This window comes from Aspergillus sydowii (genome assembly GCF_001890705.1).
Source record: "Aspergillus sydowii CBS 593.65 unplaced genomic scaffold ASPSYscaffold_12, whole genome shotgun sequence".
Lineage (NCBI taxonomy): Eukaryota > Fungi > Ascomycota > Eurotiomycetes > Eurotiales > Aspergillaceae > Aspergillus > Aspergillus sydowii.
The window spans coordinates 192065-203771 of record NW_024467870.1 but is presented as its reverse complement, the minus strand read 5'-3'; the positions used below and the strand labels follow the sequence as shown (position 1 = coordinate 203771).

The 11707-nt window shown below is 52.3% G+C and overlaps 4 protein-coding genes across 4 annotated transcripts; 3 read left to right on the top strand and 1 right to left on the bottom strand.

Moving 5' to 3' along the window:
• Positions 1-1909: 1909 nt before the first annotated feature.
• Positions 1910-3712, bottom strand: ASPSYDRAFT_49124 (uncharacterized protein). Its single transcript, XM_040847781.1, has 4 exons — positions 3371-3712; positions 3279-3322; positions 3197-3225; positions 1910-3145 (listed from the first exon to the last, which is right to left on the bottom strand). The coding sequence occupies exons 1-4, from the start codon at positions 3457-3459 to the stop codon at positions 2057-2059; spliced, it is 1251 nt and encodes a 416-aa protein (XP_040698778.1). The 5' UTR covers positions 3460-3712; the 3' UTR covers positions 1910-2056.
• A 387-nt stretch (positions 3713-4099) lies between these two features.
• ASPSYDRAFT_93004 (putative choline transport protein) lies at positions 4100-5877 on the top strand (the record flags this gene model as incomplete). The annotated part of the gene is made up of 3 exons (XM_040852766.1): positions 4100-4248; positions 4324-4967; positions 5018-5877. The coding sequence occupies 3 exons, from the start codon at positions 4100-4102 to the stop codon at positions 5875-5877; spliced, it is 1653 nt and encodes a 550-aa protein (XP_040698777.1).
• A 1771-nt stretch (positions 5878-7648) lies between these two features.
• ASPSYDRAFT_71527 (uncharacterized protein) lies at positions 7649-9429 on the top strand. The gene is made up of 2 exons (XM_040850588.1): positions 7649-8063; positions 8120-9429. Exons 1-2 carry the CDS (start codon positions 7761-7763, stop codon positions 9188-9190), a joined length of 1374 nt encoding a protein of 457 aa, XP_040698776.1. The 5' UTR covers positions 7649-7760; the 3' UTR covers positions 9191-9429.
• A 1030-nt stretch (positions 9430-10459) lies between these two features.
• ASPSYDRAFT_159617 (uncharacterized protein) lies at positions 10460-11692 on the top strand (the record flags this gene model as incomplete). The annotated part of the gene is made up of 1 exon (XM_040842841.1): positions 10460-11692. The coding sequence occupies one exon, from the start codon at positions 10460-10462 to the stop codon at positions 11690-11692; it is 1233 nt and encodes a 410-aa protein (XP_040698775.1).
• Between the last annotated feature and the right edge of the window lie 15 nt (positions 11693-11707).

The following is an 11707-nucleotide window of genomic DNA, read 5'->3' as shown; positions in this document are numbered from 1 at the left end:
GTACAAATATATGTATTTGCAGCAAGGGAACACAGCGCAGAACTGCACAAATACAACAGTACTATAAATATGGTCTGATTAGTAGTTGCTTGGCAGAATATAATTATCCCGCACAACCTTGGGGACAGTTCATGACGTCATGCATCCAGTCCCGAAGCGGAAGTGTTCACGATCAGGTTGCATCGATAAGGTTATTGCAGCAGCATTGACCTTTCAAAACTGACTCGATATCCGATCGGAATGAAACGCAGGAGCAGCAGGATTAAATTATTAAACTCTGTCTGACATGAGAATGACAGTGACAAGGAGTCTGACGACTAAGACCAAGACCAAGACTGAAGACTGAACTCTGAAGACGCTGACAGGTCAATCCTCATTAAACCCCGCGCAGTCGGCTATCCTCAGAACTCAATTCCGAGTCAATTATCAATGACACCGAATCTCGTCCGATCTGGACGGAGTATTCAAAGTCCGTACCTGACCCAACCAGACTGGGCCTGCATTTACTGCATTCTGCTGCAAACATGTGTTGGCTCAGCGCAGATCAGCCCCATCCAGCCAAACCTCCGATCGCACGCGCAACAGGGCAGTCAAGGAACAATCCAAGTCCAGTCCTTCCCCGGTTCTGCCGCACCGATCGTCATTTAGCCTTTTTTGCACGGCAGCACGTTCTGTCTTGACTCGAGTTCCTCGTTTCTTCTCCAACAGACCAACACGTGTGGGAGGCCAAACTCAAATACTCACTCCACCGTCAGGATTGTCCGACGCAGTTCTTCGGAGGGTCCGAGAGGACTCCTTCCAGATCCAGAGTGTATACTCCGTACACAGCCACCAGGCACCATGGCTATATTAAGGCTATATTAAGCGATGTTAATGGTCGGGTATTCCTGTTCCTATTCTCCCGATCACGCCGCTCAGTCCTCGGGTTTGGTGGAGGCCGTGGCTGTGGCGTGCCAGCGACAGCTGAGATTGAAACCCTTGAGCTTCAAGTGGGCCGGCTCTCCTGATCCAGATCCATGTCTTTGCTGGAAACTGGACTGCCAACTTATGTAATTCGATTTCGGATGGGGGCCCGGCTTAATATCGAGAAATGAGAATGCGAGATTGATTACAGGAACCGGAACATGTGGGTGTCCTTAGTGCTCCTGTGGTGGCTACAGCCTGCAACTGCTGAGCCAGGTAACTGGGACTCCCACGAAGGACGACGAACGAAAAAGCCGCAGATGCAGAGTAAGCAAGGCCGGCCCCAGACCAATGAGCACAACTGCCGAGAGCCCAGGATTACCCTTGAAATTACTACGTAGGAGAATGCGGTAGCTTCGGAGGCATTTCGGGTATACAGTAAACACCGCACCACATCAATGTCAATAATACTAAGTCCAATCTTGTCCCTTTGACAGACGAACACGGGCTGTCCAGCAGGAGGCCCGTTCGGCTCTCAGGCACAGACGACAGTCGGAATATCCGATTCATCGGCCTTTGCCTGGTATCGCGTAAATCACTCCACGGCCCACATCGACTGAATCTTAATGTATCTGGCACAGTTGGCACACTCCGAAACTTCCAGACTTAGAGACTTAGAGTTCGCAGGTCAGCTCAGTGCAGCGTTCGCCGGTCGGCAATCTCGCCAGTCGCCACGTCAGAGGGTCTGATTGTGAACCGCCAACCAGTCAGCCGCTGCGTCACGCAAGCAAGGAACCCTGGGACGCGGCGAAGATCGGAGGGCCGTCTGCTCTGGAATGTTCCTCCGAGCCCGACAATCTGACCACATGGGGTCCACAGCGCCGATCTTTATTATTCCTTCGTTATTGGTCTGACGTGAAGCCTGGCTTATCTTGGTCTCCATAGAGCGTGGTTGGCTGGCTGAATTCATTGTCTCAGGCCAGGAACAGGACAGAGAAAAAAAGAGAAAAAAAAAAAAAAAAAAAAGAACATTCAAGTCTAGTCTAATCTAGTAGGTATAATAATAGGTTAATAATTAATAACACAGGCTAACAAAACTGAGCATCGTATTAGTCGTAAGTTGTAAGTTGTAACTGAACCACGGACAGCCCAGCTAAGGATGCGCTTCCGGATCCGGACTGCGATTCTGTTCCACATTCACCTCCACCTTGCGCCAAATCTCCAGCGGTACATTCGAGTTCGACCCGGAGTTCGAGTCCCCGCTGCCCGGTGTGTTGGGCACGGACGGATTGATCGCCTCTTGACTCGTCGATGTCGTCAAGTTCATCACCATGCCCTTGGAATCCGCCGGGGTTCGTGATCTCCCTCGGCTTCTTCTTCCCCCTCCATGCCACCACCGACGGCCTCCCTTGCTGCCGCCGGCTGTTGCGGTTGTTGTTGACGTCTGCGTGACATTGCCCGTCCCCGGGCGAGAGCCACCGAGGACTTGCGACAAGCCACCCGAGGCCCGCGACGGGTTGCCGTAGTATGGATCGTACTGGTCGGTGCGGTAGCGCCCGCTGTACTGCGAGAGCATGCTGCCGAAGATGCGGCGCATCAGGGGCCACCAGCACATGAGGTTGGCGACGTAGATGGCGGTGGAGGCCTCGCGGATGTACCACAGCTGGTAGATGGTGGTGTCCGGGGAGTGGAAGTTGAAGTATTTATTGAGGATGGCGGCGATGATGACGAAGACACCGAGACCCAGGACGCCGATGAGCAGCAGTTTCTTGCGGATGGGCATCTGGGCGCCCTTGAGCAGCGGGATCGGGATGATGAGCATGAGGGCGTCCGACGAGATGTTGAAGACGGCCTGCGTGATCGAGTAGTGCTGGTAGCTGGCGCATTGCTGGTTCTCGACGGGCATCGCCCAGTACTGCGAGAAGGGCCGGCAGTAGACGGCGAAGTAGGTGATTTCGATTACGACGAAGCCGAGAGCGACGTAGCCGGCCAGGATCTGGACGAACAGGTGCCAGCGCAGTCGTTGCGTGAGCTTCCAGTAGATGGTCACCAGGCAGGTCTTGACGCCCCAGGTTGACACCAGCATCATCTGCTCGAGGCCGATGACGATCTTGCTGCCGTAGATGCGCTTGGAGACCTCCTCGGGGTCGGAGAGGATGCGCTCGCTTTCCCATTCGGGGTATAGGTTTGTTGCATATTCGGCGGAGACGCGGATGAGGATGAGGAGGGTTGTGTATACGAGCTGCACCAGTCAGTTTTACCGCGAGTCAATAGTGAGGTCGGGAGGTCGTACAAAGGTAAAGGTCATGATATAGTCATCCACTGCAATTTGTTAGCTGCGTGCATACTCTTCCTGAAAACATCCAGATACTCACCCTGCAGATTGCGGATGCCTCCATTGGAGATGCATCGAGCGACGCTATGCAATGTCAGCGCTGGTTTCTCAATCAGTAAGTGAAGAGCATACATTCGCCCGATGAAGATAACCACTCCAATGCTCCAAAAGATAACCGCCTCTACCAGGAGCTGGTGCGGGGAGGGTGAGACGTCCCCCATGGCCAGGGCGAGATCTTCAGAGCAGCATCGATATGCAGCACGTCAATCTCAGAGCACAGTCCAGGAAAGCAAAGTGCTAACCGTCTTGAAAGCCGGACTCTCTGTCGGGCTGTAACTTGTCGGGGTGTCGACTGTTGTTAGGGCTCCGAGGGGCACCGGGCTTAAAAAGCAAGCCGCTTAAAAAAGCAAGCCGTCGCACAGGGCGCATATCGCACGAAATTGCCGGGGGCCAATAATTAGGCGACGCCAATAATGCATGTTCGGGTCTGCCCAGGCCGGCCCAAGCTGGCTCAGGCTTGTCCAGAGATTAAACTTTGCATGGTGGGCTGGTGGGCTGGTGGGCCTGTTCCCAGTGGGTCGTGACAAGCAACAACCAGCAAGTCAGTCCAGTGCTCAGTCTCTGCAGTGCAGTGCCACTGCAGTCACTGGCCACTCAGCGTGCAGCGAGGACCTCCTTGCCTTCGTGGAATCGAGCACCTCGTGGGATGCATCAACGCTAGCTCTGCACCTCTTTTGTTTTAGCTAATGCTGCTCCCCTGAATATTCCACTGCCACGCGGTTTTCTTTCTTTTCTCTTCTTTTTTTCTTTTCTTTTTCAACCTCGCTCTCCCTCGAACCGCTGGTCCATCCATCACCCAAGATGCCTGAGAACAGCGGCCTTCCCGCACCCAAGGACGAGGTCGTCCAGGTCGACGCCGTCCGCCTGGAGGCTGCGCTCGGCCACAAGCAGGAGCTGGTCAGAGGCTTCGGCCTGTTCAGTCTGACGAGTCTGGGGATTATCATCGCCAAGTGAGTTTGCTGCACCCTGGTCACATTGTGATTGTTTGAGTATTTCGGGGCGTCGATCCTGACCTGTTCCAATAGTTCCTGGGCCGCCACCGGAGGCACCATCGTCACTGCTCTATACAATGGCGGGCCCATGGCAGTGCTGTACGGCCTCATTGTCGTCACCATTTTCTACGGCTTCATCTCGCTGTCGCTGTCCGAGCTGGCCTCTGCCATCCCCTCTGCCGGCGGCGTCTACCACTGGTCGTCCGTCGTGGGGGGCAAGTATGGCCGCGCTGCTGGCTTCTTCACTGGATATCTCAACGCCTGCGCCTGGCTGCTGTCGGCCTCTTCCATGAGCTCTATCCTGGGCAACGAGGCTGTCGCCATGTACATTCTGCGCAACCCGGGCACCCAATGGCAAAGCTGGCAGCCGTTCATCGTCTTCCAGATTGTCCTCTGGATGTGCACGGCCATTGTCTGCTGCGGAAACAAATTCCTGCCCATGCTGAACCGCATTGCGTTCACCTTGTCCATGGGAGGCCTCTTCATCACGATCATTGTCCTGGCTGTCATGCCGCGCGGCCACCATGCCAGCAACGCGATGGTCTGGAGAACCTACTACAACATGACTGGCGACGGGGCCCCCGGCTGGTCCGATGGCATCTGCTTCCTGAGCGGTCTTTTGAACGCTGCCTTTGCTGTCGGCACTCCCGACTGCATCAGTCACTTGTCTGAAGAGGGTAAGTCATTTAAAGCATTCCCATATACTGGTTTTTACTGACAACCTTAGTCCCCCAACCCGAGCGCAAGGTCCCGCAGGGCATCATGCTGCAGCTCTTGACAGCATTCCTGACAGCGTTCCTCTACCTCATCGCCCTCTTCTACAGCATCCAAGACATCGACAAGGTCTTCGACACCAGCATCGGCTACTTCCCCATCGCCGAGATCTACCTGCAGGCCACGGGCTCGGTCCCCGGCGCCGTCGGCCTCATCGCCCTGCTCTTCCTGGCCACCTTCCCAACCCTAATCGGCACCCTCACCACCGGCGGCCGCATGTGGTGGTCTCTCGCCCGCGACAACGCCACCCCCTTCGCCTCCTTCTTCGCCCAGGTCCACCCTACCCTCAACGCCCCCGTCAACGCTACCTGCGGCATGGCCGCAATGGTCACCTGCCTCGGCTGCATCTACGTCGGAAGCACAACCGCCTTCCAGGCCCTCATCTCCTCCTTCATCGTGCTCTCCACGCTCTCCTACGCCGGCGCAATCGTGCCGCACATCCTAACCGGCCGCAAGAACATCGTCCCCGGTCCCTACGTCATGCGCGGTTTCTTCGGCTGGTTCGTCAACATCGCCGCGGTGGTCTATATCGCCGTCACGGTCGTCTTCTTCTGCTTCCCATTCACACTGCCCGTCACTGTGCAGAACATGAACTACACCTCTGTCATCACGGTCGGTCTCATGACGATCGTCTGCTTCTGGTGGCTTATCCGCGGTATGACCCGCTACAAGGGCCCCATTTATTCCATGGAGGCTGCGGAGAAACTTGCCCATGGTGAGGACGTTGTTGTGCCCGAGAGTGTGCAGACCAAGAGCGAGCTTCCGAGTGCGACTGCCAGTGTCAACCGTGAGGAGCCTGTTGAGATGCATTAAATTAAAGCCTTGTAAGGTTATTATTTATGTCTGCTACTGACGTCTACCCCGTGTACGAAAAAAACAAACTTTCCTTTCACGATACATTTATGTGGGGGGCTTGCATGTTCAATGACTTATGCTTGTATAGAATGTGAGATCTCGGGGATGTAATGTATATATACACCATACACCATGTATCTACCTACTATATACCGTTCGTTTCTTTTATTCTTGGAAGACAGGATTCGTCGAGGATGGGATAAAGGCGTCCTTGGGTTACCATATTTTAATAGACTTGATGAATATATTTTATCCACGTTTATTCTCTTTCCAGAATAGTAATCAAAAAAGATTTAATGGCAGTATCGTACGATCATCCTCGAAGGTTTTGCTCTCGTCAAACCCCCAGACTGAGTTGGATATTGCTGAATATATATATTTCCGAGCACTCCCACAACTTATTCAGCATGCCTGGGCATCTCCCCTTTGTACAGCTGTAAACTTTAACACAGCGGATTCCTATGGTTGAATGGTTATTTCGATAACAGCCTGCATGCCCCGAAATATATATATTATTTGTTCCCTGTCCCTAAAAGTTCAGTGAATACCAAGGGCATCAGCGTCTCAGCTGCAATAGATTATATCATTGTTACTGTAATAACCACGATAATAACGGGTCACCGGGTTCTACTGGAATACATCCATAACTATAGTCGGTCGGTCGCCCTCCTACCGGGCAGAGTCTCTGAGCAGTGCGTCCCCGCGAGGCCTGTCAACGAGACCAGCATCGACCTTGCCTTGCATGTCCGGGACATACTGCTTCAATGTGAATTATCAGCCAGAGATTAACCGCAGATACCTACAAACCGGTCCAGCCTTTGCACCTGGCCATGGGCCATGGGGCACGTTCCACCCCGTTTGCTATGAAGTCCGGGGTCTTGCTGTATTGGGCGACATCGGGTGAACTAGGCGGTGGCCAAACTAGTTGGTATCGACAGAATGCACTACTACCGAGCACATCTGGGCGCCATTGTCAAGGCATTTTGGGCGGGCGGCGTCTTTGTCACCTGGGCCATTATGTGGTGTTTTGTAGACACAGAGTTGGTTAGAGCATGTTGCTAGAAACGTACTGAAGCGCTCTTATGAAAGCACCTCATTTCGAATGATAGATTATTTGGATAAACTGTGGTTACGGGTTAGTCGTTGATATAATGTCTAGGACACATGCTGAAATACCACAGTGCGTAATGAGGAATGTGCATTCGTCTGCCATACGTAACCGACATACGAAATTTGACGATCATGCCGCGAAATGCACCTGGTTGACAAGTCAAACATGCCAGGATTCGACGACATACCTTGTCAATGACCAGGCGAACAAAGGCTCGTTCGTAATGGTAGCCGGTGGAATGGACGTGTTCCGATGAGAATTCAAAGAGCAGCATCATCAGGCCTCAATACTTACGGCAGAGAAGACGAATTGATGGCGAAAAGGTGGCGGTATGACTGAAGCGACAGTGGTACTCCCTGTAGGGCGCATCCAGACCCGGCTGGAAGAGGGCCAGAACGGTGATCAACAGCCAACTAGCCTGTCAGTTTATTGATAGATATTGGATCCACGGCCGATTGCAGATTCCATGTGAAAAGACGCACATAATTGGAGTGTTTCGTCTGGCGTGGACTCATTGAATCCGCTGTTCGGATAAGAATCCGTTTCCCCGAGGTAACTGGATACATTTTAGAGAATTCTTCCGAATCTCTTTTGCTACCCGACCAGTTCTGAGTCACTGCAGGAGTGAGCAAGGTGGATTCAATTCAATTAATGGCTATCCTCCGCAATTGCGTGATAGCTTCAGCTTCATCTCTCCAGCTGTTTAGTTGGACCCTGACCCACCGACAACATGAGCTTAAGCCAACCTGAGAAGAATAATGGGGACGTCGAAGAGCCAAGAGTCGAGTCTCCGGTGGATGAGTTTGACCGGTTCTCAAATCGGAGGAAGATGGTCATGGTCGTGGTTATCGCGTGGACTGGACTGCTCTCTCCAATGGCAAGCACTTCGGTGCTATCGGCTATTCCTAACGTTGCTTCCACGTACAATACGTCTGGCTCCGTGATCGGGTTGAGTAATGCTTTGTATCTAGTATTCATGGCTCTGAGTCCGTGCTTCTGGGGTCCCTGGTGCCAGACAATTGGCAGGCGCATGGTACGGATCCAGACAAGCCCTTGATTGTATATACCAAAACTAACTAGACTTCTTAGTCTTGTCTGGCGAGCACACTGGCATTCTTGGGTGCCTCTATCGGGACGGCCCTGAGTCCAAATATTGCTTCGTTCATGATTTTTCGCATGCTCACTGCGTTCGCGGGCACGGCCATCCTAGTTATAGGACCAGCTATCATTCGTGACCTGTACCGACCGCTAGATCGCGCCACCGGCCTCGCCTGGTTCTATACCGGTACATTGGTTGGACCAACAATTGGCCCATTACTAGCCGGTGCAATTGTCACATATACCACATGGCGCGTTATATTCTGGCTGCAGACTGGACTCGCAGGGACAGCCCTTCTGGGCTCGTTCTTTCTCCTGGCCGAGACACTTGGAGAGAACGCACCCCGTCCGTTGAAGGGGCTAACGAGGGGCCAGAAGGTGATGAAGCTCCTTACAATGACGAATCCCTGGCGAGTTATTACCCCGTTCAAGCACCCTAGTTTGGTGGTCACAGCGATTGCCAGCGGCTCTCTTGTTTGGAACCAATACGGACTCCTCACCCCAATCCGCTATGTCCTGAATCCGAGATTCCATCTCGAAACACCGCTTCAATCCGGTTTACTGTACCTAGCCCCAGGAGTAGGGTACATACTCGGCACATTCGGCGGTGGGCGGTGGGCTGACTACGTCGCAAGAAAATGGTACGAGCGCAGAGGAAAGGTATTTGTACCAGAGGACCGTCTATACGCGGCCGTGCCATTCCTGGGTATAGTGCTTCCAGCCTGCATGCTCATATATGGGTGGTCCGTCGACAAGGCGTTTGGCGGGCTCCCGGTGCCGATTGTCTTTATGTTCCTGCAAGGCATTGCGCAGCTTTTCTGCTATCCCAGTCTGAACACGTATTGTCTGGATGTGGTGCCGGATAGGAGTGCAGAGCTTATTGCAGGGAATTTCTTCATTCGGTATATCTTTGGTGCTGTTGCGTCCGCGGTTGCGATTCCGGCTTCGGATTCTATTGGCGTGGGATGGTTTAGCACGATATCTGCCTTGCTCCTGGCTGTGGGGGGTGCAGGGATCTTTGCGGCTGCTCGTTGGGGGCATATAAAATCTGGGTCGTCATGATATCTTTCTTGCACTATGTCTACGGTATATAAATAGCAGGCACTGCGGCCGCAACCGGCAGGCTATACTCATCCAAAAGGAATAAATAGAACGCAGCCACTGTTTTTGGTAATTCAGAGCCTCCAGGTTGCGAAATTATAAGGCTTGGGTGGGATCATCCATGGTGTTGGCTGGACTTGCCTGACATTGATTTTAAATATATTTTCATACGCTACGATAGAGAATACATAATATTGAGCAACATATGGTGATGTTTCTCTCATTTCCGTCACTAAAATTAGGTCACCCTTTAAAATGCCATCAGGTCCGCACTGATAGTTACATTGATGTTTTCATTTATTTAGTATTACTGCGGGCGTCGACCGTGGCACACGTTGAAAGAACAGACTAATTAATACTATGTATAACCGTGTCTCGATACAGAGGAAGAAAATTCTACTTCTCGGTTTCGCACTGGGTTTTGCACTCGCATTTGCATTCGGTCCTGGTGCAACCACGCCCCATACTCAATGTCGGTTCACATCCACAGCCTAGTCCTACCGGTAATATGGTTTAAGGCGAGCTTGACATGGGCTTTCGAGAATCAACATCTGCCCTTCCATGAGGCTGCCATGAGGCTGAAGGCGTAATCGGCCAGAATATGCAGTGTAATCCCAGTAATAACTAGCGGTCCATTGCTACTAGTTGAAGTTATATAGGGTTTAGCGAAATGGCAACCTATACTACCTGCACAATAAAGGGACCGTGTCCTTCTTTGATTGATCTTCTAGACAAGGACGTTCGACGGGTGCATACAGTATTATCTTTTAATATAGGGCATTGAGTAATACTAGTTCCTGACAAGTAGAATATAATATTAAGTAGAGTTATTAAAGCTTCCAGGCGTCCAGGTACATGTAAATCTCCTATTTAGGCGATATTTAGAAACTCATGATATAACATCTAGTATGGTATGAATACATGGTTTGACTTCCTCGGTATAGACTCCTTCCAGTTGCAACTGCCCATGGGGTAAGCTGAGTGCTGCACCCAGGAAAGTACAACTGACTGCAAGAAAGAGCCACCACGCTCGTAGGCTATAGGCTGTCCTCCTAAAGATTACTCTCTGAGGCACTCACACGTGGACTTGGAACAAGGCGGCCTGCTAATACTACGGGCTATTTCAATAAGCATATTGATCACAGCAGGATGCATGACTTCATATTGTTTGTGGTTCCTCTGATCAGCGTACTGTGCTTCCTTTGTGCCGTGACGAACTTCTATTTGCTCATGTTGGGGCCGCCACCATGGCTGCTCAATTCCTACCCTCAGGACCCGGCGACAGATCCCTTTTATAGCCCTCCTGCTGGGTTCGAGGGCGTGGCGCCAGGAACTATTCTTCGCAGTCGCCGGATAGCCGCATCGTTTTTCGGCATCGCCCCCAACCGGGTCCAAGCATTTCAACTCCTGTATCGCACCACTGCAGTTGCTGGCTCTGCTATCGCCACTGTCACGACCGTATTCAGACCATACCGGGCCTTCAGTGACCGTTTTATCTCCTTTCACACTGCCTACGACAGCGCTTCGGTCAGCTGTGACCCCAGCTACCAGTACCAGCTGGGTGCTCCCCAAACGGACCTGATATCCTCACTCGAGATGTTATTCATACAGCAACGCGTAGCACAAGGGTATATCGTTGCATCACCCGATTATGAAGGGCCGGATGCTGCGCTGGCCGCCGGACGTGTGGCAGGGATGTCCGTGTTGGACGGGATGCGGGCTGTTATTACCTTCCAGAAGACACTCCGTATCTTCAACGATGAGCCTGCGATTGTTGGCGTAGGGTATTCTGGAGGTGCAATAGCAACAGGGTGGGCTGCCTCTCTCCAGTCATCGTATGCCCCTGAATTAAACATCAAGGGTTGGGCACAAGGGGGCACTCCGGCCAACCTCTCAGGAACATTTTATCACCTCGACAACAGCACGTTTAGTGGATTCCTCCCAGCGGCAATCGATGGATTGTGTAAGCCCAGCGCATATAGCGCACAGCTGCAGTCTGTGATTGACAGCATTGTCACCGACGAAGGCCGAGAGCTTCTGGACTACGCGAACTCCCACTGTGTTGTGGCAGACTTGGGCCATTTCCATCATAAGTCCATGTTCTCACCGGATATCCAGACACTTGGGCCTGCCCTTCTGCAGCACGATAAAATTGCGGCTGTTCTCGAACACAATTTGCTCGGCATAAATCCAGATGAGGTACCAGTAGCTCCGGTGTTTGTCTACCACGGTCTGCAGGACGAGATCATCCCTTACGCTGATGTACCAGCAATGGTAGACTTCTGGTGTGCGAACGGGGCTACCGTGCTGTTCACGACGTTTACTAATGACGGCCATGCGAGGGCCCTTCTGGGTAGCATACCGGAGACCTCAGACTTCATCCAAAATGCATTTGCAGAGGCGGTTCCAGGGGGCTGTTCGCGGAATACAATCCCACCGGCTTCTAAGTCAAAGGCGAATTGACCCCAGAACCGATGG

Bases quoted from the DNA above. Each gene is read 5' to 3' on its own strand.
- ASPSYDRAFT_49124 (XM_040847781.1), bottom strand. From the start codon at position 3,459: ATGGGGGACGTCTCACCCTCCCCGCACCAGCTCCTGGTAGAGGCGGTT. The intron at 3,323-3,370 runs GTATGCTCTTCA...GACATTGCATAG, and splicing joins GTTATCTTCATCGGGCGAAT to CGTCGCTCGATGCATCTCCA. The intron at 3,146-3,196 runs GTACGACCTCCC...TGACTGGTGCAG, and splicing joins ATATCATGACCTTTACCTTT to CTCGTATACACAACCCTCCT.
- ASPSYDRAFT_71527 (XM_040850588.1), top strand. From the start codon at position 7,761: ATGAGCTTAAGCCAACCTGAGAAGAATAATGGGGACGTCGAAGAGCCA. The intron at 8,064-8,119 runs GTACGGATCCAG...TAGACTTCTTAG, and splicing joins AGACAATTGGCAGGCGCATG to TCTTGTCTGGCGAGCACACT.